Genomic DNA, 27938 nt, shown 5'->3' with positions numbered 1-27938 from the left:
GAGCCTAGTCTTATTTCTCATGATCATTACATCAGGAGCTGCGTACGGCATTAAATGAACAACTTAGGGAGTGAAAGGGTAGCTTTACTGAGCTACAAAGTAAACAAATACATATATTTGTCATAACGAAGCAAATATTAACATCCCGCTCAAAATGAAAAGTTATTTTATCGTTTGTAAATCTGCACTCGCACTCACTACAATAGATGAGTGTGCTTGTCAATATTAGATTTGTTTATTGACAAGTGCCTCTCAATAAACACTCCCATAATAATATTATCAGGCGAGCCCCTAGACGCCCGTCACTGTGAAGTAGAGATGCTAACTACAGTTTTCATTTGAATCCCTGGCTCTTGTATTCGTGCTTGTCTACAATGACCATTTATGATATTTATTCTCTGTTCTCCTTTGTGAATGTTGTGTCTAATTCATCAATTTGTTCAAAGAGAAAGCTGTTTAAAAGCCTACCGTTTAAGCTTAACACGATTGAACTAATTTGAGATAATTGGATAGTGTAGTAATGTCTGTTTCACCTGCAAATGTAAGAGCATCTCCTTTTCTTTTTAAGTTATACACTTGTTTTTTACGAGTAATTTGTAATATTGTTATATTCAGCCATAGGAAACCTAATATTTTTGAGAAAATTGAAAATTTGAAGATCCAATTATCCCAAATTAGTTCCAATCGTGTTGCGACTTGTTTGTGAAACATTTACCTTATGAGATTGAGATGGTAAAATTGGCCTTTCTTAGCTGACCGCTAATCAAGATAGACACAAGCGTTGAGAGAGACAATGCAAACCATAGATTGAATGGAGTCTTACTCACCACAATAGAAGTATGCGTACTCAGAGAGGTTGTTATAATGTGGGGTTTACACGTGTTGTGTTTACTCCGGAGCTGACACTGGATTAATAAATTTAAACCTGTGTCAGTTTGACCATGAGACCAGACACACCACCAAACCACAGACAAATAGACCCAGACTTGCAACGGGTATTGTTCAAGGCGTGAAGCGGTTACGTAACCCATCCATGTTCGCCTCGCCTCAGGTAGCTCTCGCCTCGCTTTTCCGAAGAGTGCCGACCATGCACCCTTCGGTAGTTTCCGGATTTTCGCCAATTTTTAAGCGAAAGTATGTTCGGCAAAGTTTGTGTTGTTGTTGTCATGTGGTGCTGGGCGGAATCGGCGTGCTGGCGAAAACGGGAAAGTTTTAGCTTCGGGAAAGTGAGTTTTACCATTTTAAAAATTCCTCTCACATTTTTATGAATATACAATGACTGCATTTCAACCAAATTTGAAAATCTTCTAAAGATACTCTCTGGTTTTACTCAATGGTTTACGGTCAGTCATATCGTCTATTAAAAGTCGGTCATTGAAGGACGTGTTTATGAAACTGCTGGCGTGTTATGTTTTGATTGGCGTGAAGCAGTGTTTCTGCCCTGAGAGCTCACAAAGTAAGTATGGTTGCTACGCGACTGGCAGCACGATGCCATCTCGTCGTACTTTTTGCATAATCTCGTGCAATTATCAACCACAAACAAAGTCTCAAAAAAATCTAACACCTGTGAAGCTCATTTTAATATGAAAAAGGCCATAGTCTACCGAGATGACCATAGAACAAAGCCTTGCCGCATTGCCAGTCTGTGTTTCTATTTGTCTGTGACCGAACTAACAAAGAACTAAATTAATTCGGTTGTGAAAGGGTGGTCCAAGTTCGGTGCTCTTTAATAAACATGGCTTATTCACACATGTGACCAGGGCACAACTAAACGCCGAACTATACCCTGTCTCCGGGCTTGCGATGATTACCACAATATGTGTGTGAAATAGGATCCCCACATTACTATTCAATTGTTAGTGTAACGACTGTGTTTTTCGTTTAGAATAGGTGTAGGGAAGTTTATTTTAATGAGTACGATAGTGTTTGTTTTTTGTGTTTGTCCATATCGATCAATACACGGGTGCAGTTCAGGGATTGGATTCGTGATCAGACACAGAAAAAGGAAACATAAACTTGCTCGTTTTCTTCGACGGCGACACGATCTTAAAACGGAATGGATCTTGACATCAGGCGGAGTGAGGCGATCAAAATTCTCTACTTTCTGTAATGGATTTCTTCACAGATGGCGTCTCGATCAATTGATTGAAACAGGTCCCTCCCCGTGTTGAATCAAAAAGAGCATAGACAGTAGTCCTGCATACCATGATGTGTGTTCCCTACATTGTAAGACCTCCCACCACATGTGGTGGGAGGCCGTAAAACGTCGGGAAACACATTGCATCGTACGCACGGCTTCGTAGACAGCAGCTGTCTGATGTTTGTGCCCGCCATTGCCAGCTAGCAATTGTTCTCCGGTCCAGTGCAGGCCAAGGTCCAGTGAATACCGCTGAGGATGCTTGAGCCGAACTAAATTTATAGCTTGTTGATTGACGTGTAAACGTGAGATCGCTGATAAGGAATATTTTAAAGCGACTAATCCGATCACCTCAGGTTTAAAAATACACGTGTAACCGCGACTATGTTCTCACTATCAGTTTCTTTGGCGGTGCAGGGTCTTTGTTGACGCTTTGCAACAACAGGGGATTACCCCGAGGAAACTCTGTACGTCTAACGCTTGAAGTTTAGGTCTTTGTTTAGAAACTGACACCGACCTAAACAACCTCTACGGTTATGTTGGCATTATGCAACAACGAAAACTGGCTTATGGATCACGGGTTCATCGCCAAAGATTTCACATAGTTCATCAAAGAATGGCATAGTCTTCCTTCCCAAACTGCCATTCTTATTGTTGTCGATTATATCTTTGACATTTGGCTTCATGGTTTTCACTTTTCGGTGACACTGCTCAGGGTTTCTCTATAGTCCCTTGACAGCCTCCCGGGGGGGAGTACTTTTGGGTTTTTCAGTAGTCCCTGACAGCCTCCCAGGGGATACTTTGGGTTTCTCTACGGTCCCTTGACAGCATCCCGGGGGAACTTTTGGGCTTCTCTATAGTCCCTGACTGCCCCCGGGGTAGTACTTTTGGGTTTCTGTATAGTCCCTTGACAGCCTCCTGGGGGAGTACTTTTGGGTTTCTCTATAGTCCCTTGACAGCCTCCTAGGGGGAGTACTTTTGGGTTCTCTATAGTCCCTTGGCAGCCTCCTGGGGGAGTACTTTGGGTTTCTCTATAGTCCCCTGGGAGCCTCCTGGGGGAGTACTTTTGGGTTCTCTATAGTCCCTTGACAGCCTCGCGGGGGAACTTTTGGGCTTCTCTATAGTCCCTTGACTGCCCCCGGGGTAGTACTTTTGGGTTTCTCTATATTCCCTTGACAGCCTCCTGGGGGAGTACTTTTGGGTTTCTCTATAGTCCCTTGACAGCCTCCTAGGGGAGTACTTTTGGGTTTCTCTATAGTCCCTCGCAGCCTCCTGGGGGAGTACTTTTGGGTTTCTCTATAGTCCCTTGACAGCCTCGCGGGGAACTTTTGGGCTTCTCTATAGTCCCTTGACTGCCCCCGGGGTAGTACTTTTGGTTTCTGTATAGGTCCCTTGACAGCCTCCTGGGGGAGTAATTTTGGGTTTCTCTATATTCCCTTGACAGCCTCCTGGGGGGAGTACTTCTGGGTTTCTCTATAGTCCCTTGACAGCCTCCTAGGGGGGGTACATTTGGTTTCTCTATAGTCCCTTGGCAGCCTCCTGGGGGAGTACTTTGGGTTTCTCTATAGTACCTTGACAGCCTCCCGGGGAGTACCTTTTTCATTGGAGTTTTGTGCCACTCGACTTGAAAAATCAATCTACCATGAATACTCCTGAAAGTACGACTCATGTTAGGGATTTTGCTTGTCCAATTCTGGAAATATTCATCTTTATTCTGTTATATGTGAAGGATTTCCTGAAGAACAGGACCTCTGCTTTGTTATCAACCAATGTTTACGGTTTTAAGGAGGAAATCGATCCATGTTTTAGGGATTTTTTTGTAAAAAAGGGACCCATTACGGGAGCACATGCCCGTACAGCTTTTAGATTGGAGAAGCCAGGGGCTTCCCTTCTGCTTTGCCTGCAACTGTTAAATAAACTGTATAGTCTCAGGAAGTGCCCGTCCATCAATTTCTTCTCTCTTTAAGCAAGCAAAAGCTATACTTCCTCTTCGGACCAATTATTACCACGTCCGGCTCCGTACGTAGGACACGCCTGCCATGGTTTAACGGAACAACAACTGAACAAAAGCCATAGTTTACCTCAAAAATATGCCGAAAAGTTGCCGTGAGGGCGCGTTTTTTCGGCGTCGCTAATTTTCGATGCGTTCACACGCACTGCGAATGCGAAAGTTATAAAGTCCAAGCTCGGACTCAGGTTCACCCCTCGACTCCGTCCTAAATTAACGCCGGCCCAGGGGCGTTGGGAACTGTTCCCACATATTTTTTAAGTCGGACTTAGATTAGGGGGCGGTGCAGGGCCAGCGTAAACGTTGCAGTGAGAACGCCACTTATACTCTTCCTTGTGCCTTCGTGTGTTGACGAAGTTAATCCGGTTATAATCTGGTGACAGCGTCAACAGATTAGTAATTTACCCTTGCTTGCTTCGGCGCATAAGGCAATCACATGCATCGGATAATAGACGCAACAAAGTGATAAAACTTCGCATAAGATTGTCAAAGGACACATTGATGAAACAGTGAATTAGAAAAAGAAATCTTTACAAAACAAGCATACCAGTGATAAGATAAGACCAAGACACCGGAGATCGGTAGTATAATCTTATTAGCAATACATATCATTGTCAAACCTAATAAAATTAAATAAACAAGAGCAAAAAAAAAACCTGTGCTGAGACCAAGACACCCTACCCCCGCCCCACCCCTGGATCATTTAGGTAAACCACTCTCAAGATAGGAAATCTATGTTCAGTATTTGCATAAATAAATGTATAAACTGATAGCTTGCACAACAAATCCAACGCATTAAAGTAACTCTCCAAAATACAAGAATGTGTTCAAGCAATGAACGTATCCGAGTTAGGAGCGTTCAGTTATTACGGCCGGGGATGGGCCGGCAAAATCCAGGGGGGTCACCTTAAATTTGAAAACTGCAAAGGGGGGGGGGTCATGTATTTTTCAAACAGCTCAGAGGGGGGTCACTTAATTTTCATAAGTATCCGTCCCGTCAAAAAGCAGTTTCAGTGTTCAGAAATATTCTGGGAGATAAAAATGATTCGCTGCATGATTTCGTTCTCTGAAGTCATTTAACTGTATATCTGAACAAAAGTATAATTATCTGTCACATGAACATCTTGCCTTGGCAATTCTGAGGCTTGTCTTACTGTAAATTGAGCTCACTGAGGGCAATGAACAATTCCTATTACTTACATATTAGAGATATAGCAAGTTTTGTCAGGAAAATTATTTAACAGTTACCTGTAGATTACTAGTACCATGAAAAGTGAAATTATGCTTTTAGGTGAAATTCCAATATCATATTGTTGTCAACATCTGAACATTCAAATGTCCTATTTGAATCAAGTACATTTGTATAAAGTATTCATTGTCAAACATCTATAAAAGCACAAATTAATTTAGTTTAGCATTGTAAAAAATTATTCATAGTTTTCTCACAGACCTAAATGTATAGTGAATCAACATTTTGGTGAAATTCCAAAATCCAGTTTCTTGCAACCATGTGAACCTTTAACCATCCAAGTCTAACTAAGTACTTCAAAATGAATTATCAAATGTCTATAAATACACAGATTTAGATAGTTTTGTATTGGAAAAAAATTATTCATAGTTTCCTCATAGACTCCCATGTACAGTGGATGAACATTTTCAATGAAATTCCAAAATCAGATTTCTTATACACATATCCATTTGTAACCACCCTAGTCTAATCAAGTGCATTAATATTAATAATCAAGAGTACATAAATACACAGATTTACCTATTTTTGTATTGGAAAAAATTATTCATAGTTTCCTCCTAGACTCCAATGTACAGTGAATCTACATTTCGGTGAAATTCCAAAATCCAATTTCTGGCGAACACATCCATTTGTTACCACCCTAGTCTAATCAAGTACATTGATATTAATAATCGAGAGTAAATAAATACACAGATTCACCTATTTTTGTATTGGAAAAAAATTATTCATAGTTTCCTCATAGACTCCCATGTACAGTGGATGAACATTTTCAGTGAAATTCCAAAATCAGATTTCTTATACACATAACACATATATGCACCTTTAACCATCACATTGTAATCAAGTACAATTATGTTAATTATTCAACGTCTGTATATGCACAAGTATAGCAAGTTTTTCATTGGAAAAAAATTATTCACAATTTTATCATAGACTCCCATGTATAGTGGATGAACATCTTTGGTGAAAATCTAAAGTCAAATTTTTTGTCCACATACCGGTGGTAACAACCTAAGTACATTTATGTCAATTATCAAATATCTATAAATGCATAGATATAGTTTTGTATTGAAAAAGTATTACATAGTTTTCTCATAGACTACCTTGTATAGTAAATCAACATTATCAACAGCTGATTATCAATTACATCCAAATATCAAAATTTTGTACACACACGCTTGCGCAAAAATATTGCAATCCACCTGTAATTTCTGTCCAATCCCTTTTAGGGGTAATTTCAAATTATAGCAAGTTAGAAGGGGAAATTTAAACATTAACACGTTAGTTTGTAAGGGGGCTTCCAAAAATCTGAGAATCTTTTTTTTATTCTATTGCCCCCCAACCCTCCAGCAGTGTTTGTGTGTACAGCTTTACTCAAGCAATAGGGGGGGGGGTCATGACATTTTTGTCATCTTAAAAGGGGGGGGGGTCACCAATTTTTTTGTGCAATGGGTAGGGGGGTTCACTTATTTTGACTGATGCGCAGGAAGAATTTGCCGGCCCAACCCCGGCCATAATAACTGAACGCTCCCTTATGCATGTTTTGGAATGTTCGTCAAAGCTCTTTTCGTTTTAGTCTATTTTATTGTGAGTCGGTAGAGAGCACTGAACACATTTTAGGAAATATGTAGAGTTTAACAGGGTCTTGAGATGAAACATAGACTTCCACAAAATTTTGTAATGTGACAGTTTATATTTATGAGATTGTGAGTATACAACATATGTAGGTTCCCACGTTTTTGTGCAGTTGCTTTTCGCTGTAACTTGTTATCATCTGTAGAATGATTTAAGAGGTCGGACAGGAAGCCAACATTATGAGTAGATTCTCAAAAGTTCTGTGCTGTTGACATGACCTGAGTAACCTCACTCACATGGTACGTATACTAACAGCGTTAAACACTATATCAGAGGCAATCAACCTGTTCACTTATGAAGGTATAACAGTTTGTTGTATTATACCTGGCGAAACAAATATTTGCAAGAAGTAGGCCATCTAAAATGGCTAGAATGTCCTCAACATCTCTCGGCGATGAGACTGAGGGGAGTTCTGGCGACGACTATGCATATGAAGGGAATCCAGTGGCAGCCTCAATTCGACAACAGATATTGCAAGCGGTAAGTTCGGAGGAAATTCTACAGTATTAGTATGCACAGACAGTTAACCTTATTCTATGAAGTGCAAGGCAGTGTACAAATTGCTGTTGTGAAAAGAGGATTCTCCTTTGCATCATGTCATGATATAGTGTCTTATGTTATATCCTCGCATAAGATGTGTAACATTTTCTTAAATGATTTTACTTTGTTGCTGAATATGAATCTAATGAATAAAACCATAAAATAGACTAAGTTTTCTATAAGGAAACTTTTTATATGAAATGCGTTATCTCATGCAAAGCGTGAGCGATAGGTTCTGGCAAGTCTAATACACGAATCTTTCATAATAATTATAATAATGATAATAATAATAATAATAATAATAATAATAATAAATAAAGCATCTATACCCACTGTGATAACAAGTGATCAAAGACGCTATAAAATTACACTACTATTTAAAAATATAAAATATGCAAGTAAAATGAGAAAAGTTAACAACCAAAAGAAAAATATACAATCAAAAATTGAAAATCAACAAAAACAACACTTTGCACATCAACTCATCTAGTAACCTTAAATCACCCCAAAAGTACATAAAAAATAAAACTAAAGGCTAACTTAAAAACCTTTGAAGAAGTAGGCTCATTAGCATGCTGTTGTGCAGACCGATTCCAAATCATAAAATAAAGTTATTTTATCAGTGATTTTATATATTTCTTCCCCAAATGTTTAACGACATTCGCACATCGTGCTCACTAAAATATGTAAGTATGACTGTCAGTAGCGGATCCTGTCTATTGACAGGCGTCTATCGTTTGTAAATATTTAACGACGTTGGCACATCGTGCTCACTATAATATAAGTATGACTGTGAAAAGCCGGATTCTGTCTATTGACAGGCGCCTGTCGATAGACACTCCCGCCGATATATAAGTGTTTTACCGTGAGATCCGTGCGTCCTAGATTTAGGGTCACTGTGAAGTAGACTACGCACCACCTGCATGCAAGTTGATCATGTTGTCGCTCATCACCACATTTTGTTGACAACAGGTTTCATTTCAAACCCTGACTCTTCGCGCTTGCTTATATTGACTGTTTATGTGATTTTTATCCTCTGTTCTTTTTTGAAAGTTTGTTAAAGTGTTCAAAGCTAAAGAAGATAAAAAGGCTATCTCTTGTTTGTGAAACATTAACCTTTTGAGGTTGAGGTACTAAATTGGCCTAACTAGCTGATCGCACATGAAGATAGGGACACGACACACGTTAGAAACCACAAATAGAATGGAGTCTTACTGATAAAACAGAAATACTCGTATTTAGGGCGAAGAGTATCTGATATCAGGGATCAGCGTAAACCGGTTGAGAGGGCGCGCAGTAGTGACCCGCTCTAGTTTAAATCACACGTACAGCAGAGAGTGTCTAATGTTATCATAGTGACCGGAACACACCTCAATGTGGAAGCATGGATACCTGTCACTGACTTTACTTATTTGTAACTGAGTCTCAAATTAATTATCGTGTACTCTTTACAAAGCGACGAATATTTCTCCGCGTTATCTTCGTCAATTATTAATCCTAGATTTACCCATATGATATGTCTTGTCCTTACTGATTTCCATCACTCTGATTAGAGCGAGAAACTTTCTGAGGAACTTTGATATACTTTTCACAGTCTAAATATTCTCTATCTACCCATACCTACTTAATATTTCATCCTTGCATTAATTTATATTATGATCAAGCAAATGATGGTCAGAAACTAACGCGATTGGTTGGCACGGCCTGTAGACTCGGCCACAGATATAGCATCAGGCACGTCAACATGCCCATTTTATATTTCAAGTTTTTGTACCTAAGAACCACTCAAACATGCTCATTATAATTCGCCCTTCGGCCACGACGGCCTTGGCAATAGTGGCATTTACACTGCTAAAATCTTGGTTCTTTAACTGTTTATATGAAGCACAAAGGTGTTGATATTTTTCCATGTCCTCGCATTAATACTTTCAGTAACACTTCGGGAAGCAGAGTTAACGTTATTTACACCTGCACCTCAGCTTCTGAATGGAATTTATTGGGTTAATAGCCATACTTATTCGCCCTACAAGCTTACTACTGTGCCAATGTATGGGGGACTGTTCATTCAATGTTATCAGTAAACTGCTAAATATGTTAGGCTAATGAGATGTTCTATTAAGGTCTTCATGCATTGTCCAATCGGCTGTAAGTGTGAAATGCAATGGATCAGCACTAAAGGATTGCATGATTCCAATCGTCGGTTAGCTCCCAATACACAAGTTTGTATAAGTTTGTCTTTTCGTGAGCTGTATCAATGCCACTAAGATTTTTCCAAACAGGTTGTGCACTGTATTTTGGTATTGAGTTCTAATTTGTGATAACAAATGTTGCATTTCTGATGAAACGATTCCCTCCTTATTCCCATTCCTCTTTGTCTTAGCATCATGAAAACCTCTGCTCGTAATAATAACATAAAAATTAAGATTTCCGACAGAGAGGTAAATTCACGGGTGACGGTGATAGCTGCAAAGTGAAGTGTTTGTTGACGATTCTAAGTTTCAGAGACAGATAAATGTTCTGGGTCTTTATTCATGTATACAAATCATCGACATCCGCATTTCACATATTAAATGCTCTTATTGGCATACCATCAGCCAATGGATCACACTGTCCCTTAGTTTTAAACTTGAAACTCTTAAAATCTACACAGCGTTGTACAGTCTGTATGAATCCTCCCATTGCAGAGTTGAAATATGTTATGGCGAGTTAAGTTGGTCCACTGTAAGCTTTGAAACAATATATATTCCTACTTGCTATCAGGTCGCCAACAAAGGTCAGGTCATGGTGTGTGGGGACACCCAGACTACAAGTCGATTCACCGGAACGCATCATAGTTTTAACATATTGTAATGTTGGCCTGACCACCCGAGACAGCTGCGATCACACTGGTGACCACTATGTGTAGCAACTTTAGTAAATTGAGAAAAACGGAATAGGGTACATAATTTTGCGCGTTTCCAACGTTCAATATGGACGTTGTTAGTGCCAATGTTACATAGGTTTATCTCCCAAAGTGGTGCGGACTTCACTCACAAACATTTGTAAATGGAACATTATATATACAGTAAGATGAACTTCAAGGACGCCAAATGTTTCGAAAAACCAACTATGAAGAAAAATGCCGGGTGTGTGAACGTTAGCGCTTGACCAATGGTACAATAACAACGCGAAACATAAACCTTCTAACGTCTACACCGACGAAAACTTGCAATGGAGTGTGCTTTACAATTAAATGGTTGTGAGCTGCAGATTTTAGGAGGTCACTATTTTTTGGCCAAAGTTAAGACAATTCAGATAAACGATGCGGTTCAACGATAAGGTGGGTGGACATTTTCCACGATAAAATTAAATTATTGATAACTTGTTCACTGCTTTAAACCTTTGTCCTGCAAATTACTGTTACAGAGGTCATTCATTTTGAAGTAAACTTCGCTATTTAAGTAACAAATACACACTTGTTACCTTTCGCGTAGTGACCGATAAGTCAAGAAATCATGAACAAAACATGATATTGACGTTGCAGTGTAAGAGGGTATGGTCACGCATGATATCCTCATGTACAGAGGACGATATGATAGATTTGTATCTCACTTGCATGTAAATAACCATGTTATGTAAGATGCATGTTTCCGAATACGGAGGAAGAAGGGACAACACCTGGCAATATGTAACATCCATCTGTAATAAATAAACGGTCTTATCTTTGAAGAGTTTTGAAGACATTATTCTGTTTCTGTATCCCGACATCCTCTTGCTAGCTAGTCCCCAAAGGAAGACGGTGAGCAGTAATGTCATTCCTGACACACGGAAGGACAATGTAGTGCTGATGTACTTGTACCGTTTAATATTGAACAGATAGATAGATATCTTTAAAACCATTTCATGGTAAGATGAAATGTGACCTTTGTGGATGATATACACGGTTGTTACTGGTATTCTCTGTCCCCATAAGTAATAATGGGTAAAATAATTTAAACAGTGCACAAAATTATATTTCAGAGGTGAGAAATCATTTTACCCTGCTAACAGTTTGACAGCTTTGCCAGTGAGGCTTAATCATCGTCCTAGACCCTGCTGACATTAGGTCCAGTACTTTGACATTCTCAATATAAAAATCTATGCATCAGTATTTGCATGAATAGTTGTATAACTTAATAGTTTAAATAATAGACCCAACGCAGATATGTTACTCCTACTCAATATTAAAATGTGTTCAAGCAACGGAACGTATGGATTATTTTGGATTATTTTGTATCGCAAAACTCTCCTCTATGGGTCTATTTTATTGTGAGTCCACAGTGGGAACGTAAATTTTAGGAAATGGGTTGTGCTCAAAAGGATCGTGACATCGACTATAGACTTCACTATCGTTTGTAAACTACATCTGACACTATACGTTGAGATTACGAGTTACCAGGCTTCCATGTATTTGTGCGGTTGCTTTTCGCGGTAACTTGTAATCATCTGCAGAATGATTTAAGAGGTCGGACAGGAAGCCAACATTATGAGTGGATTCTCAGAAGGTCTGTGCTGTTGACATAACCTGTGTGACCTCACTCACATGGTACAAATACTAACAGCGTTAAGGTAAAGGGCGCCGAATTCGGACGCGCACACACTTTAGAATGTTTCTGCGCAGATTTAACTCCAGCCTGCCGCAAATGGGTTATTTTGTAGCGCAGGTATTTAACATTACCTGTCATTGTTGAAATTGCGCTTTTACCCATTTTTTGATCCAGTCTCTTAGAAATACATGTGACCTTTAACCTTGTCATATTTTGACCCCCCCAGGAAGCTGGTTTTTATTCAATATGAGCGCAAAACTAACATTTCTCTCCCATTTACATGGCGCATATTACCCATTCACCTGGAGATATTGTAAAAAGTAGCGTGGTGACACCCTTTTATTAAAGGTGTAAACTAAATGGTATTATGTCAGGATTTTATTCGCCAAGTTTGGTCAAAATGACACCATTCAAAGCGACAGGAAGAAAGTTCGAAAATTATGTAGTGATATAATTTCGATATCGTCATTTTGTAATCGATACTTATGTTAAAATTTCTTTACAAACATCATGAAAACTATACATTCGATAGATATGGATCTTAATCCTTGGTATTTATTAAAATTAATTCTTTGCTAAGCGTTTTATAATTGCTTTCTTTAGTTTGAGTGAATTATATAATTAGGGGCCCAAGCCTACCGGCGTGGGCCCCTATTGGTTTTACTGGAGTTCAATATTCTTCTTCTTCCTCATCTTCTTCTTCTACTGTCCCTTTTTTTGTCACTCTTGATCTCAGAAACCGCATGACATAAACTTCTCAAACTTGCAGTGCTAATAGCTATTTATGGGTACTCGTGCATATTATCTTTAAAATTTTGATTGGTCATGTGACGGGGCGGCCATATTGGATTTTCCGAAAACCTAAAAATGGCATTTCCTGCTGACCTAGGGGTCTAGTCAGTTTGAAATTTTTTATATAGAAAGCATGACCTAATGTCTTAAGAATTGGCAAATAAAATTGCATGCGGTCACGTGACCTTGGCCGCCATATTGCATTTTCAAAAATACCATTTTAATCTTAAAAATCTTCTTCTCCAGAACCAACACACCGATTAAGCTGAAATTTTGCTCATGTCATCCTTAGAGTGTTCTCTTTCAAGTTTGCGAAAGGCGTTTCTATCGGTCACGTGGTTTGGCCGCCATATTGGATTTTGAGAAAATCGTGATTTAATCTTTAAAAATCTTCTTTTCCAGAACCAAGACATGGATTCGACTGAAATTTGACATGTAACATCTTAGGTGTGATCTCTTTCAAGTTTGCGAAAGGCGTTTTGATCGGTAACATGATTTGGCCACCATCTTGGATTTTGCGAAAATCGCAATTTAATCTTTAAAAATCTTCTTCTCCAGAAAGAAAACACTGATTAGGCTGAAATTTTACACATGTCTTATTAGAGTGATCTCTTTCAAGTTTGCAAAAGACATTTGGATCAGTCACGTAATTTAGCCGCCATATTGGATTTTCGAAAAATAGCAATTTAATCTTTAAAAATCTTCTTCTCCAGAAAGAGATCACCGATTGATCTGAAATTTTACTCGTGTCATCCTTCGAGTGATTTCTTTCAAGTTTGCGAAAAACATTTCGATTGGTCACGTGATTTGGCCGCCATCTTGGATTTTGCGAAAATCGCAATTCAATCTTTAAAAATCTTCTTCTCAAGAACTAACACACCGATTGAACTGAAATTTCACTCGTATCTTTTTAAGTATGATCTCTTGCAAGTTTGAGAAAGACATTTAGATCGGTCACGTGGTATGGCCGCCATATTGGATTTTGCGAAATTCGCAGTTTAATCTTTAAAAATCTTCTTCTCCAGAACCAACACCACCGAATAAAATGACATTTACTCATATCTTTCTTAGTTTGAGCACTTTAAAGTTCCTGATAGGCAATTAGATCGGTGAAGTACTTTGGCCACATATTGTTTTCCGTAAAACATGCAATTCCAGGTGAAATGTACAGTAACTATGAGATGATGTTCAAAATCCTACTTTTCCAAGCTCGAATTTTGCACATAATATCATTAGTGCAAGAACTTTCAACCATGTTAACCGCTTGGGCCCCGCCAACGCTGCTTGCAGCTTTAATTTTTCTTTATTTCTAACGACGCCATTTTAACGTCCGTTTCCATGGAAACGAGCGTGGTGACCCCCATTTTTATTTCATTTTTGCACTTGCACAACTTCCAAGAATATTTGTGCAAATTTTCAAGAAAATGACACCACAACCTAATTTTGACGTAATTCGTAGTACTTCACCTTTAACATGATATCAGAGGCAATCTTTTAAGTTCAATCTGTTAACGTACGCAGGTATAAAAAGCTTTGTTGTCTACTTTTGCGAATCAAGTATTTGACTGACATAGACCATCTAAAATGGCTAGTGGGTCATCTGGGGGAAGTGAATCCGAGTTAGGTAAAGATTCGTCAGAATCTGTCATCGACGAGACTGAAGGGGATCCGGTGCACGATTGGATTCGACAACAGTTATTGCAGGCGGTAAGTTGGAGGAATCCTACAGCATTACTATGCACTTATTCATATTTCTGTCCACAGACAAATAAGCTTATTTCTATGAAAGTGTAAGACAGCGCACACATTGTCAGTTGTGAAAAGAGGATCCTCCTTTGTAACATTTCCTCGATTAAGATATGTAGATGTCTTTTATGATTTCACTAATCACTGTCAGTTATCTTTAATGATTTTACGTAATTTGCAATGAGATTTTAAATTGCGAGCTTGTGGGGTTTACACTCCCCAAAGCATAGCGAAGGCCCAGAATAACCAGTCATTATCAAATGTGATGCAGAAACGCTACAACTGATATCACGGTGTCACAAGTTGACCGAGGGGTAGGCCTAGCTTAGATCCAAGCCAGACGAAAACGTAAGACAGTTGGAGTATCCTACATTAGGATTGAGTGAGAAACACGCAGAAAATATTATTTTATTTTAACCGGTCAGAGACCTATATTACTAGCACAAAGTCACCCAAATTTATAAAATAAATATTACAAATTAAAAAATAGTAAAATTACCAAACCTGCTATAAAATTCTTCATGATGTCGAGTTACAACAATTTGCACTCGATGGGCCATTAAATGAAGCAATGACTGAAAAATCTCCTCGTTGACTTTGAAAGGCTCTCTCGACCAGGAGTAGTAGGGGCAGTTAAGGCTTGTCCGCAGACTTAAAATAGCTGGTAAAATTAGCTCTAGTTCAGTTAGTGTTGCACGGTGATGACTATAGCAAATTACATGCGTAGAAAAGGCAACTTGTGCCTTAGTCTTTTTTCTAGTACCATGTCATAAGTCCATGTGTTAGACTCAATGATGTTATACTTACAACTTTGATGCTTGTTGGTGTCATGCCGCGCCGTAAAGCAACATGTGCAGCTCTAAATCTATTAGGTCAGAGTTCAACCGTGCAGTCTATCTGCGTAAACACAATGTTCAACCTGGCCTGTCGTTGCAAGTTTGACCATGACATGACGGCTAAAAGGTCAATGCACTAGAACAGAAAAGTATTTCAAAATTTACAAATATACCTCACAGGGGTATTGTCGACTGTTCCGTCATTCTTAGTCTTAAATATCAAATACCGTAACTGCAACTTGACACTAAATAGTGTATTATTTGAGGATTCGATAAAGATGAATATTATTTAATAATTTTGTCATTCAGATCAGATTAGAATGCACGTCAAAAAGTCTTTACTTTACCCGTTTCGAAATGCATGAGATCACATACTTAAACGTGTGTGTCTAGAGAGTTCAACAAAGAAATCCCGATAAGGGGTGGACCATTTGATTTCTGGGACAGGGAGCTGGAGGAAATGGGTATGGCAGCAATTTTTTTCACACATCCTTGTTGCAAATATTTATCCCTAAAGGTTCCATTGAAACATTTATTTTTGTCCAGTTGAGTAATTTTTTTCACAAAAACCAAAAACAGTGATTGGAAACTATGTTATCCCGCGCACAGAACATAAATTACTCACCATTCTGTCTGATTTGTACCGATGAAGGTTGCTTTTCTTATAACTATCCTGCTCTGTATATAAGCAGTAAGGCAAAGCATATAAAATTGTTGTATAATATTTAACAAAAGTGCGTGCGGAGTAAAACTTTCAAAATAGGGGTCATTCTCTGAGAAGAGTCAACAAGTAACTTTCTTTTGTCATTTCCATGGGAAAAATCAATTATCATTGACTTAATAAAACAAGTGCAACTAGTTTCCCTGCTTTCCATTACGTTATTCTATATGGCAGTGGAAACAGTTTATGGAAAATTTACAAAAATACTATCTTCTCTCTCAATCAAGCATAATTTTCAAAATCATTTAAAATAGCAATAGTGAAGTATGGGGTGATTAAAAGTCTGTTTTCAAAACTAGTCTATGAATTTGTCTACTTCCTCCAGGAATCTAAAATGGTACAAATCATTACGAATAATGAGTCATGGGATACCTTCAGTTTTGTGGAGCATCACTAAGTTTAGAAATGACCTTGACTGGTGTTTTGCATATGGGTGCATCATGTGGGTCCTCCAAAAACAGATCCTGATACTTCTTGATTATTCAATATAAACAAATCATGAATAATGTTACTTTTACATATCTGTAATTTCCTAACTTTTTGCCTTTATCATAAATCTTCCTACAGGCAGCTTGTGTTGTTCTTTTGAAATTCACTTAGCTGGTTTCTACAGATACTAACCAGATACTTAAACTTGTAAGTTGTGACAAAATTAGCTGTGTTGATTTTAGGAAAGCTTAGCTTTTCAGATATCAACAAATATTCTGCAGAAAATACTTTTCTGATTGCTTGAAATTTGAACTAGTTTTCGAATACCAAGCATTCCAAGAAATTTTCTGTTTTATAAAACCTTTCTGCTCGTATATTTCCACTAGCCTATCTATACCATATATACTATGCAGCAGATTAATTATTAGAACGTCTATGAGCGCTGAATGGTAATTAACCGCCGTAGGCGGCAGCTCTAGACACCACTGAAGACACAATATGCTATCTTTTGGTACATGACAACACTATTTTTATATCTAGAAAGAGATTATCAGTATGCTTGATTTCCTCATCAACAACATATTTGTTGAATTTTGAGGACACATTTTCCAACAGTGTATAGGAATTCCTATGGTACTAACTATGCTCCCTTGCTTGCTGACTTATTTCTATACTCATACAAGGCAGAATTTATCCAGAACGTAATCAAACAGAAACAGGTCTCTGTAGCTAGAACTTTCAACTTAACATTTAGATACATAGACGATGTTATTTCAATGAATAACTCCAAATACAGTCACTATCTCGCTATGATTAGTCCTCCAGAATTGGAGATTAAAGGAACTACAGAAACGGCCTCTTCTGCTTCATATCTGGATATTTTCCTTGAATTTGACTATAATGGTTACCTTCCTACTAGGCTATATGACAAGAGAGATGAGTTCGACTTTAGTATTATCAATTTCAATCAATAATATTAATAATATTTCGCTCTCAACAGTTTATGGGGTGCACATTTCCCAGCTTATTAAATATGCAAGAGCATGCAGTCCATATGGTGATTTTGTAGAGAGACATAGCCATCTCTCTTACAAACTGTTAAATCATGGTTACACCAGAGAAAGACTTGTCTCTACATTCAAACGCTTTTTGGCGGGTATCGCAAGCTGGCAGGTAAATACAGCATCTCTCTTCGACAAATGATTGCTGATAGCATCAGTGACATTGGACTGTAGTTGGTGACCACTACCTGTTTGACTAACAGATTGATATATGGCGGATGCCACATGTGGGGCAGGATGCGCTTACTATTTTCGAAACACCTGACATCACTTCTTAGCCTTTTGGCCAGAAGTCTATATATCTTTCTTTCATGAATTTGACTTTGTTGAGAGTACCGGTGCTTTACTGTCTGTTCTGTGCTGTTTTGTGTTAGTGTTATGGATTACGGATGGGTATAATTGCGATTATTGAACAGCCTTCCTCGAAGCAAAGTTTTTCCCCTGCCCACTGGGCAGACAATGGTGTTTCCTAGAAATGTTCAGCAACAATTTTTTTCAATAAGCATATCAATGGAAGTTCCAGATTGTTCTTATATTCTCTTATGTAACCATTTGAGTATAAAAAGGAGACTGCACAATTTTCTGTCAGACATTTGGTATCTACGGAAGTGTATTCGTGCCATTTTGTAATTACGAGTTTTGATTCTCGTTATTACGACTTTTTGATTCTCGTAATTACGAGTTTTTAAATCTCGTAATTACGAATTTTAAAATCTCGTAATTACGAGTTTTTGATTCTCGTAATTACGAGATTTCAGTTCTCTTGATTACTAGTTTCTGACTCTCTTAATTATGAGCCTTGATTTTACTACATATTATGAGACATAAACTATAATAGCTCATATTCTTTTATGGTGTTTGAGCTCTTTAGTGTGAACCTTGCTCATACGTATTAGTGATCATAATTCAACGAATACAAAGGTTAACGTGAATCTTGACTTGGTCAGGTGTAGTGAGCAAGTATGGTAAACTCTTTGATGAATAAATGAATGAATACATTTGGGCTGTTACGTGGCTTACAATTTTGGTTATTCAGTAACTTATCCAGCAGATCAAAAGTCACGCAAAGCATCATTCAAGCATGGCCTATAGATTTTGTCTGTCCGGATAGACAATACATTCAGAGTTTAGTATGCTATTATGCCAATACTCCACTCCTATAACACCTATATTTGGGTCTTCTCCGACAAGCTGAAAAGCTCTATACTGCTCTCAGGAGATAACACCGATACTACATGTGCCTGCCAAAGTGATGTTAACTTTTTACATTTAGCACAGACCGTCAGTTTTTTTCATGTTGTGTCTGCACTAGAAATCATGATGAGAAACCAACATCTTCTGAAATATTTGAACTATCCTACTGTATGATTTCTATGTGTCTGTCCGACATCCAACTTTATATATGAAAAGCATATCTAAAACAGCAGTAGGCCTCAACAAGGAAGTTGGAAAGATTTCAAAGCTTCATTGCTCGCAGAAATAAAGTATGTACATAGACAGATAAAAAGAAGTATGTGTATGATGAGTGTCCTTGCATTGTTTCCTCTCAACATAAAATAACACTACACGAAAGAGGTGTATTATCTATTTCATGACCTAATTGAAATTTATATAAAATCCCTTTCAAGAACATGAAAAATGGCAAATAAAAGCGAAAAAGTGATGATGAAGTGATGATTTTTAAATAGAAATGAAAAGGACATTTCAATTAGACAATCAGATGGAATAACACAATGAAAAGTAAATTTTCACTTGACTCGTGACGTTACGGCATGATCATTATGCTCACATGCTGGCTTTTTGATAACTACACGATTTTAAAATTTTAGGAATTTCCGATTAGCCTACTCGACAAAAGCTTTTGATCATAAATATTCAATCATAATGACAATTACAGACTTTACATTTTCATGAAGAGATAATTATAAAATATGTTTCAATATCCATATTTATGAGTTTCTGATTCTTATGATTACAAGTATTAAATTCTCGTAATTACGAGTTTTTGATTCTCGTAATTACGAGTTTTTGATTCTCGTAATTACGAGTTTTTGATTCTCGTAATTACGAGATTTTGATTCTCCTAATTATGAGATTTTAATTCTCGACATCACTTTTAATGTCATATTTTTGCTCAGCAAATAATATTTGCGTGGGCTCCTTGGGGTTTTGCTTTATTTAACACTTCTGTTAGCGTCCTTTGTAGCCGACTTCTATCTCGTTTTGATAACATGTGATGAAAGAGAACGCGACACGCTTCAAAGGGACGAGTCCTGCCATGCCGGCCATTTGACTACACCAACAGTGCGACATGTTCGAAGTCAGTCAACAATTACAAACATTTTAAGAAGCAGGAACTTCATTGAGCAGTTGTTTGAGTGTTACCAAACGAAAGGTAAGATCTGCAATAGAACGGAATTACATGAGCATACTACATCGTCGACTGTTTCACTGCCGCCATTATCGGTGAATGTGGTGTTGTCAAGGTCACTCACAGCCACAGCTAAGCTAAGCTCGGACGGGAAGATCTTGTCGGAAACGCGGTGTAGTTGGCCTGAACTTTCACTGAAATGTTTCTTTCTAGATTAGTCGTTTCCTGCTGTTAGGATAAGAGATGCATGCCATCCAATGATCACCGATGTGCTAGCCACGAATGCGCGGCATAAGAGTGATTACCTGTATGACCCCTACTTCAACAACAACCCACCATGCTGTATGAACAGCTCCATGTTTGCTGTGCGCTCACATCTAAGTTGATGCAGGGCGATCTGTTTGTCCCTATCATTTGATAAGTAATAGCAGGAATTAATTAAAAGAAGTCAAGTCAATTCCTGTTAAAGAGCATTGTACATATTACCTACTAATTCTGCTTAATGTAGTTGCAAAATATTTTCATTGTACAGCTTGCCTTGCATTGTGCGTTCATGCGTGCAGTGTGCGTTGTATCGATGGGTTTGTTAATACATCATGTTGTGATGGAATTATGTTCTAAAATATCTTATTTTCCCATCAGTTTCAGATTGACCGATGGTGATCCAGAATATGGATGGTGAACTTTGAGCAAATCACATGGAAACGTATCGCGACGGGGTAGACATAATTTAACAAACGCACCTGTTTGAGAATGCCAATGCCATTTGCAATCAATATTTGACTGTTTTCTTTTTGTAAGTGTGAGTCGTCAATTGTAGTTCAGTTTAATTTAATTTATTACATTTAGGCTGCGAATAAATGCATTTTTTCAAATATGGTCGCGATGTATCAAACTTCTTGACATTCGGTGCAAGTGAGAACTGTGAATTTAATTTTGATTGCTGATCCACTAAGTACAGAGTTTACAGATTACAAGTTGCCCTTAAATTGGCAAACTAAGCAACATGCTGAAGTGTTTTGTTGCTATACAGGCACAGACTTCCTTAACACTATCGCAACATTCTCATGTTAATGGCTATGCCATATCATGCCCCCTGACTGACCAAGTCTTGTAATAATGTAGATAGAGGTAATAAAGTATATGGAGGAAAAATACAATGTTTAGACGCTGTGTCAATACGCCATTAGAGTAGGTAACAAGAATGAAGACACATGATCTACGAGAATTAAAACCAGTAATTACGAGATTCAAAAACTCGTAATTACGATAATTTAACTCGTAATTACATGAATTAAAAACTCGTAATTATGAGTTTTAATTCTCGTAATTACGAGTTTTTAATTCTCGTAATTACGAGTTTTAAAATCTCGTAATTACGAGTTTTTAAATCTCGTAATGAAGAGAATTAAAAACTCGCAATTACGAGATTTTAAAACTCGTACTTACGAGATTTTAAAACTCGTAATTACGAGAATTAAAACTCGTAATTACGAGATTCAAAAACTCGTAATTACGAGAATTTAAAACTCGTAATTACGAGAATTCAAAAACTCGTAATTACGAGAATTTAAACTCGTAATTACGAGAATAAAAACTCGTAATTACGAGAATCGAAAACTCGTAATGACGAGAATTTGAACTCGTAATTACGAGAATTAAAAACTCGTAATTACGAGAAATAAAACTCGTAATTACGAGAATTAAAAACTCGTAATTACGAGATTTAAAAACTCGTAATTACAAGATTTAAAAAAACTCGTAATTACTGGTTTTTAAATCTCGTAATTACGAGATTTAAAAACTCGTATTTACGAGAATCAAAAACTCGTAATTACGAGAATTAAAAACTCTTAATTACGAGATTTTAAAATCTCGTAATTACGAGAATCAAAAAGCTCGTAATTACGAGAATTTGAACTCGTAATTACGAGAATTAAAAACTCGTAATTACGAGAAACAAAACTCGTAATTACGAGAATTAAAAACTCGTAATTACGAGAATCAAAAACTCGTAATTACGAGATTTAAAAACTCGTAATTACGAGAATTAAAAACTCGTAATTACGAGATTTCAAAAACTCGTAATTACGAGAATTTGAACTCGTAATTACGAGAATTAAAAACTCGTAATTACGAGAAATCAAAAACTCGTAATTACGAGAATTAAAACTCATAATAACGAGAATCAAAAACTCGTAATTACGAGATTTAAAAACTCGTAATTACGAGAATCAAAAACTCGTAATTACGAGATTAAAAACTCGTAATTACGAGAATAAAAAACTCTTAATTACGATAATTAAAAAAGTCGTAATTACGAGAATTGTCTTGTCATGAGAATCTATAGTTTGTCATTGTCATTGCGAATAAATGAATACTAGGTCAAAAACTACAGTCAAGTAATCACAAATTTCTAAAATCTCAAAATTATGAGGTTTTAAAATTACCAGAATGTTTGCATAATGATGATGACAATGTTTATGGAATCATGTGAAAATTTAACTATCACTGCGTTATTTCAGTCATCGTCTATTTTGAGATTTCCTTTTCACTTCTACTTGATAACACCTATGATAAAAAATAACATTTTTACGCTTTTATTTGCCATTTTAAATCATTTCTTGGGTTCTTGAAATGAGTTGCACTTCAATTCGGTCATTCATTTGATCATAATCAATGTTTGTGTACTATTCTTTTACATTAGAAGGAAGCAATGCAAAGACACGGATTGCTAAACATTCTTTATTTTATTTTACAAACTTTGATTGTATAAATCTTTGTTGCAAATAATACTAATCTGGAAGTTTGAAATCTATCCGACTTCCTCGTTCACTGCTGTTTTGGATATGTCGTTTTCACACATGAAGGGGTGTCAGAAGATGTCAGTTGTTCGTCATAATTTCTAGTGCAAACCCAACATGATGACAACTGCCAATCTGGCACAAGATCACTAATTCACTTCCGGGTTCGTTACCACGAAGATAGTTCGGAAGAAAAATAGTGCAGACCTTGAAGTGAAGACCTTGAAGACCTTGATATCTGCAGGATGCTGTTTAGTTTGAACTTTGACGTCAACAAGTTTTGAAAGATGTTTTTCTGCCTGAATCAAAATGCAGACAGCTGTGAATAATGGCTGAAGCATTTGGTTGTAATATGAGGAGTTCTAGGGCTAATAGAAATCATAACAATAAGCTTGAAATTTGTCAAAAACACCACTGAGGGCGCTTTTTTTTATCGCTATCTCAAAATTTCCGTGGACTTGCCCACACGAAAAATTAATCAGTTGTCAAGCTGAAATTGACCTAACACCTTTTATGAGGATTCGTGCGGTTGAATGTTTTAAAATAGGAAAATCGAGCTCAACGCTACTGTGGTGGCCTATGGGAAATGAATTGGTGGTCTTGTGCCATCTAGGCTTGATGTAAAAAAATAACATCACATCGGCAGGTATTCGTAGTTGGGGGTTTATCTCTGAGGCGGGGAAGGGGTGTTTATCAGGTTGTAAGACTCTAGTAAGGTGTTGATAGATGTGAAATATTTGCACAATGTCATACTATCGATATTTTACCCCAAAAAGAGTGTTTATCCAGCCAGACAAAATCTACACGCTATTATGCTTGACTTTTGATCTAATGGATAACATACTGAATATCTACAATTGTAGCCATGCATCAGTCCAAAGTTCATTTCATTTTTCATCTACGAGTGTATTATAATTGCTTTCTACACCTTATAATCAAGATAATACCATATTGAAAACACCATATTGAAAACACCATATTCTCGTTGAACAATAACCAACAATATGTATGAGAAATAAGAGCTCAAAACTATATTGTCTGATAACTAAGAGAATCAGGGCTTATAGTTGCGAGATCAAATACTCGTAATAACGAGAATAAAAACTCGTAATTACGAGATTTTAATTCTCGTAATTACAAGAATTGAAAACTCGTGATTACGAGAATCAGAATCTCGTAATTACGAGATTTTTAATTTTTTACTCAGAAAAATGGCACGAATACGCTTCCGTAGGTATCATGTCTCTGACGACTCCAGCAGTGTTAATTTCAGGATTTTTCAAGACCTTCACAGCCACGCTGGATTTATAATGTGGATTCAAGCCTGCAAGTCAAAGGACTTTTCATTCATTCATCCGTCTGTCTGATTCAACTCTAAGACTGGAGTTTTGAGCCATCCCAGCTGAGATAAGTAGCCTGTAAACTTTTACAGTTTGTACTTTATCCCTTGACTTAGTGATTAGTTTAATGTTTTGTAATAAATTTCATTTAAAAGGAAACAGTTGGCTTTACCGCTTTTTTTTTCACGTAACAAAATTGGGGGCTCGTCTGGGGTCGAATATTTTGAGCTGTTTGACAACATTGTGCCAGCCTTTACCAAACTACTGTATTAAACACAATTGGAACTAATTTGGGATAATTGGATCTTCATATTTTTCAAATTTCTCAAAAGTGTTTGGTGACATATAGCTGAATGTTGCAATATTACAAATTACTCATAAAAACAAGTGTATAACTTAAAAAGAAAAGCAGATGAGCGTACATTTGCAGGTTAAAATTACCTTACTTCACCATCTAATTATGCCAAATTAGTTCCAATCGTGTTATAACGTGAAATCAACAAATTTTCATCATGGCAGAATTCAAGCCGGACAAATTTATGGAGGATGTTGATCAGGACACATTTGATTCCCTCCGAAAAGACGACCTAATTGCACTGGCCAATTTCCTGAAGGTAGATTTCAAAAGATCTATGCGCAAGAGGGTTATAAAGTACAATATTGCGAAACATTTAGTTAATTTAGGCCACTTTGAGGAGTCCATCTTGAATGATTATATGCCCGAATCCACCATACAGTCCACCATAGAACTCAAAAAATTAGAAAAGCAGGCAGATTTGGAGCCTAAAAATTGGCATTAGAAAAAGAAAAGTTACTAATGGAAGAAAGACAGAGATATTGGAACCACTCTAGCCACACTTACTGTTATTCTGGTGTCGAATTGGTCTGTTGAAAATAATGTATTTATTGTTCGCTGACGATCTCACACTTGTTAGTTCTTCAAGAATAGGACAACAGCGTTTGTTTGACCAACTGTATGAATATTGCTGCAAATTGAAACTCACAGTTAATGTCGGCAAAACTAGAATTATTGTCTTTAGGAGAGGTGGGGGCCTAAAAAGATACGAGAAGTGGTTTTACAATGGCCAGTAGGTGGCGGTAACCTCTTTCCATGTCTATCTTGGTGTTGTTCTTTCTTGGACTGGTCATTGTTATCAAGCACAAAAAGCATTAACGATGCGACTCAGGTTCAAAGGTCAATTTTAGCAATTTTTTTTTATTTCAAATTTCGAACCACTGACACGTGGTGTTTCTTTTGGGGAAAGGTGTTGGGTAACATCATACCGGGAAATTCCTGAAATATTACTAAAATGGCAAACTATCAGCTACACCGTGTGCCATTATTCCCTTTTGTCTTAACGGTCGCGGATTACCGACCACGATATCTTTGATAAACACGCAGACTTATGTATAGGCTTTGCGGTATAGTGCGCATGCGCTAGTTTCAACGTTATGCTCAGCGTTTTGAACTCCGCATGTATGGTACGGCAAACACGTCGAGCAGACCAAAGCCGGCGCTCGCGCTCCGTACCGTCGAAAAAGCAAGCGAGGTCCACAAAAGCGGACCTGAAAAAGATGGCAACGTGCGCAAAGGTCGATTTAAATGTAAAACAGTCCGACTTTGGCTCATACTCCCTGCAATAACGATCAAGAATGCAGTGAAAAGTTAGATTTGGCCGAGGACGCAGACGATAACGGAGACGTGCTCAGTTCACAACCAGGAATATGACATTAAACTGGTCTAATAATCATTTTCATTACCAGGTCCATGGGACATTTGAGATTTACAAATTTAAGTAGGACCATCCTGAACACTGATAGTTAGTGGTGGTACCAGGTGTCCGAGATGAAACTTCTGTCAGTTGCGATAATTTTATCACTCTTGCTGTACATGCTTGGTGTTGGTATCGTGTTCTCTTATATTTTTAAACTCGAAGTTTCATCTTTCTATCGTGCAGCCTTTTCGTGTCTGCTGAGAAACCTTGAGCAACACCGTACCCGACACCACGCAACATTTATATCAAGGAATTTCCCAAGCGAGTGCAGGAGTTCATACACACATAAGCAGATTCACAAGAGCAAGTTCGGCAGATCGTCCATGTAGCCGACACGAACACGAAGTGTCTGTTATCGGCTACCAAAAATTATTAAAATAGTAAAGAATGAGCTACAAAATCACCGTCAGTTTTAAGTTGCCGGTAGAATAAGTCTGTGCCTTTGTAAAAAATACTATAAAAATAGTAGAAAGTGAAGAAGCAGCTGAAAGTTAGTTGAGGAGACCTTAACCGCATATCATTGCATCTCATTGTCGGCTACATGGACTGTGTGCCGCAAGTTCGCCGATCTGCTAATTTTTTGAAACGAAATGCAAATATTTTTTTATTTCATGCCTTTCCTTTCTTTAAATATAACCCAAAAATTAAATTACGTCAAACGTGAATTGCGAGGGTTCACAAATGATTCTTGTGTGCGTGTTGTCTAAACTTATCAATTACCCGCAGACTCCACAGCTGCTAGCTGGACCTCAACACTGAACGTAAAACAAACCCAGCTCAACTTCTAGAAGTGCTGAAACTGGCAATTTTTGCTATATGAGGTCAGTAATCAGGGGTTTGACTAAAAGTAAAAATCTCCGAAATAATTATGTGTGCGCTGGTATTGCGCAAGTCGAGTGACTCCACTGTAGACTAGTCGATACTCTGTCTCTCGGAACACGCTGTCGATGACAGCCTACTCTGTTCTACGCTACGGCGTGATTATTATTAGTTTGATAAAATCGGTACAAGAACACATATAAATAAAGTTTGAAAAAATAACACGAGTCAATCTCTCCCGTCGTAACGAAGGGCGACAAGTTTGCAGTGCGGTGCAAAAGCTAAGAAAATACAACAGACATTTTATGTTGTCAAGAGTTACATGTGTTCGTCTCATCTTGAGGTAGGAAAACTAGCAAGTGACGTCCCGTTCGCACAGTGTCGGCGCTAACATGAACTTGACAATCATTTTTCACAAAGAACATGCATAAATTGCCGATCGCGAGACAGGAAGTAGACAACTTGAGTCAAGAACAAGTGAATGCCCGACGCGATCGCGCGACGACAGCACACAGGTCTCGATCAGATAGACTTTTTTACACAAGTTTCGACGTCTTCGTCTTGACTGTGAACTCTGGTAACCAGATTGTAACCGTTGAGACAACAGTATACAGTTAATATGCTAGTTAAACGTTCCAAAAATGGATTAAATTGCTGATTACCCCTCTGTGTTTGTTCTGTAAATACCACCCACTGCTGGCACTAAGCATTTGCCAGTTCAGTGTATAATTTCTTTCTATTTTCACACGATCTGCAATCCTAAACATATTCAAAATTCCCAAAACTTACTCTAAATATTTCAACTTAGTCCTGGTGTAAGAAAATTCGCTGAAAATAGTGCGTGAGTCGGACTTCTTGGTCACAATGTAGACGCATAGGTCGTTTACACAAATCGTCGATTTCTCAGTTCCTGTTTTGGCAGTGCGTACATTATTCAAATAAGTATAAGTCGGCGGCGCCTGGACAGATTAGCCTGATTTTTCACCTGTGGACAGTGAATAAATATATCTGAAAGAATATGTCTCAGATTTCCGATAAAAGGCCTGGAAGTGAAGATATCCTGACAAACTGTGAACAAAGGCCGATAATTTATGCAAAAAACGTCAAGTT

General features: G+C 37.6%; 2 protein-coding genes across 2 annotated transcripts in view; both read left to right on the top strand.

Annotated features, from left to right (window-relative positions):
• Positions 1-27938, top strand: part of LOC139141602 (transient receptor potential cation channel subfamily A member 1 homolog) — a 151568-nt gene that overhangs the window by 44894 nt on the left and 78736 nt on the right. The window lies entirely within an intron of this gene.
• Positions 7316-27938, top strand: part of LOC139142937 (ankyrin repeat domain-containing protein 49-like) — a 44227-nt gene continuing 23604 nt past the window's right edge. Inside the window, exon 1 of the mRNA XM_070713133.1 lies at positions 7316-7509. Coding sequence (XP_070569234.1) covers positions 7393-7509 — 117 coding nt within the window. The 5' untranslated portion in view covers positions 7316-7392. The remainder of the gene's footprint in view (positions 7510-27938) is intronic.

This window comes from Ptychodera flava, chromosome 10 (assembly GCF_041260155.1).
Source record: "Ptychodera flava strain L36383 chromosome 10, AS_Pfla_20210202, whole genome shotgun sequence".
NCBI classification, from domain to species: domain Eukaryota; kingdom Metazoa; phylum Hemichordata; class Enteropneusta; family Ptychoderidae; genus Ptychodera; species Ptychodera flava.
The sequence above is the reverse complement of the archived record's forward strand: the minus strand, read 5'-3'. Positions and strand labels throughout refer to the sequence as shown.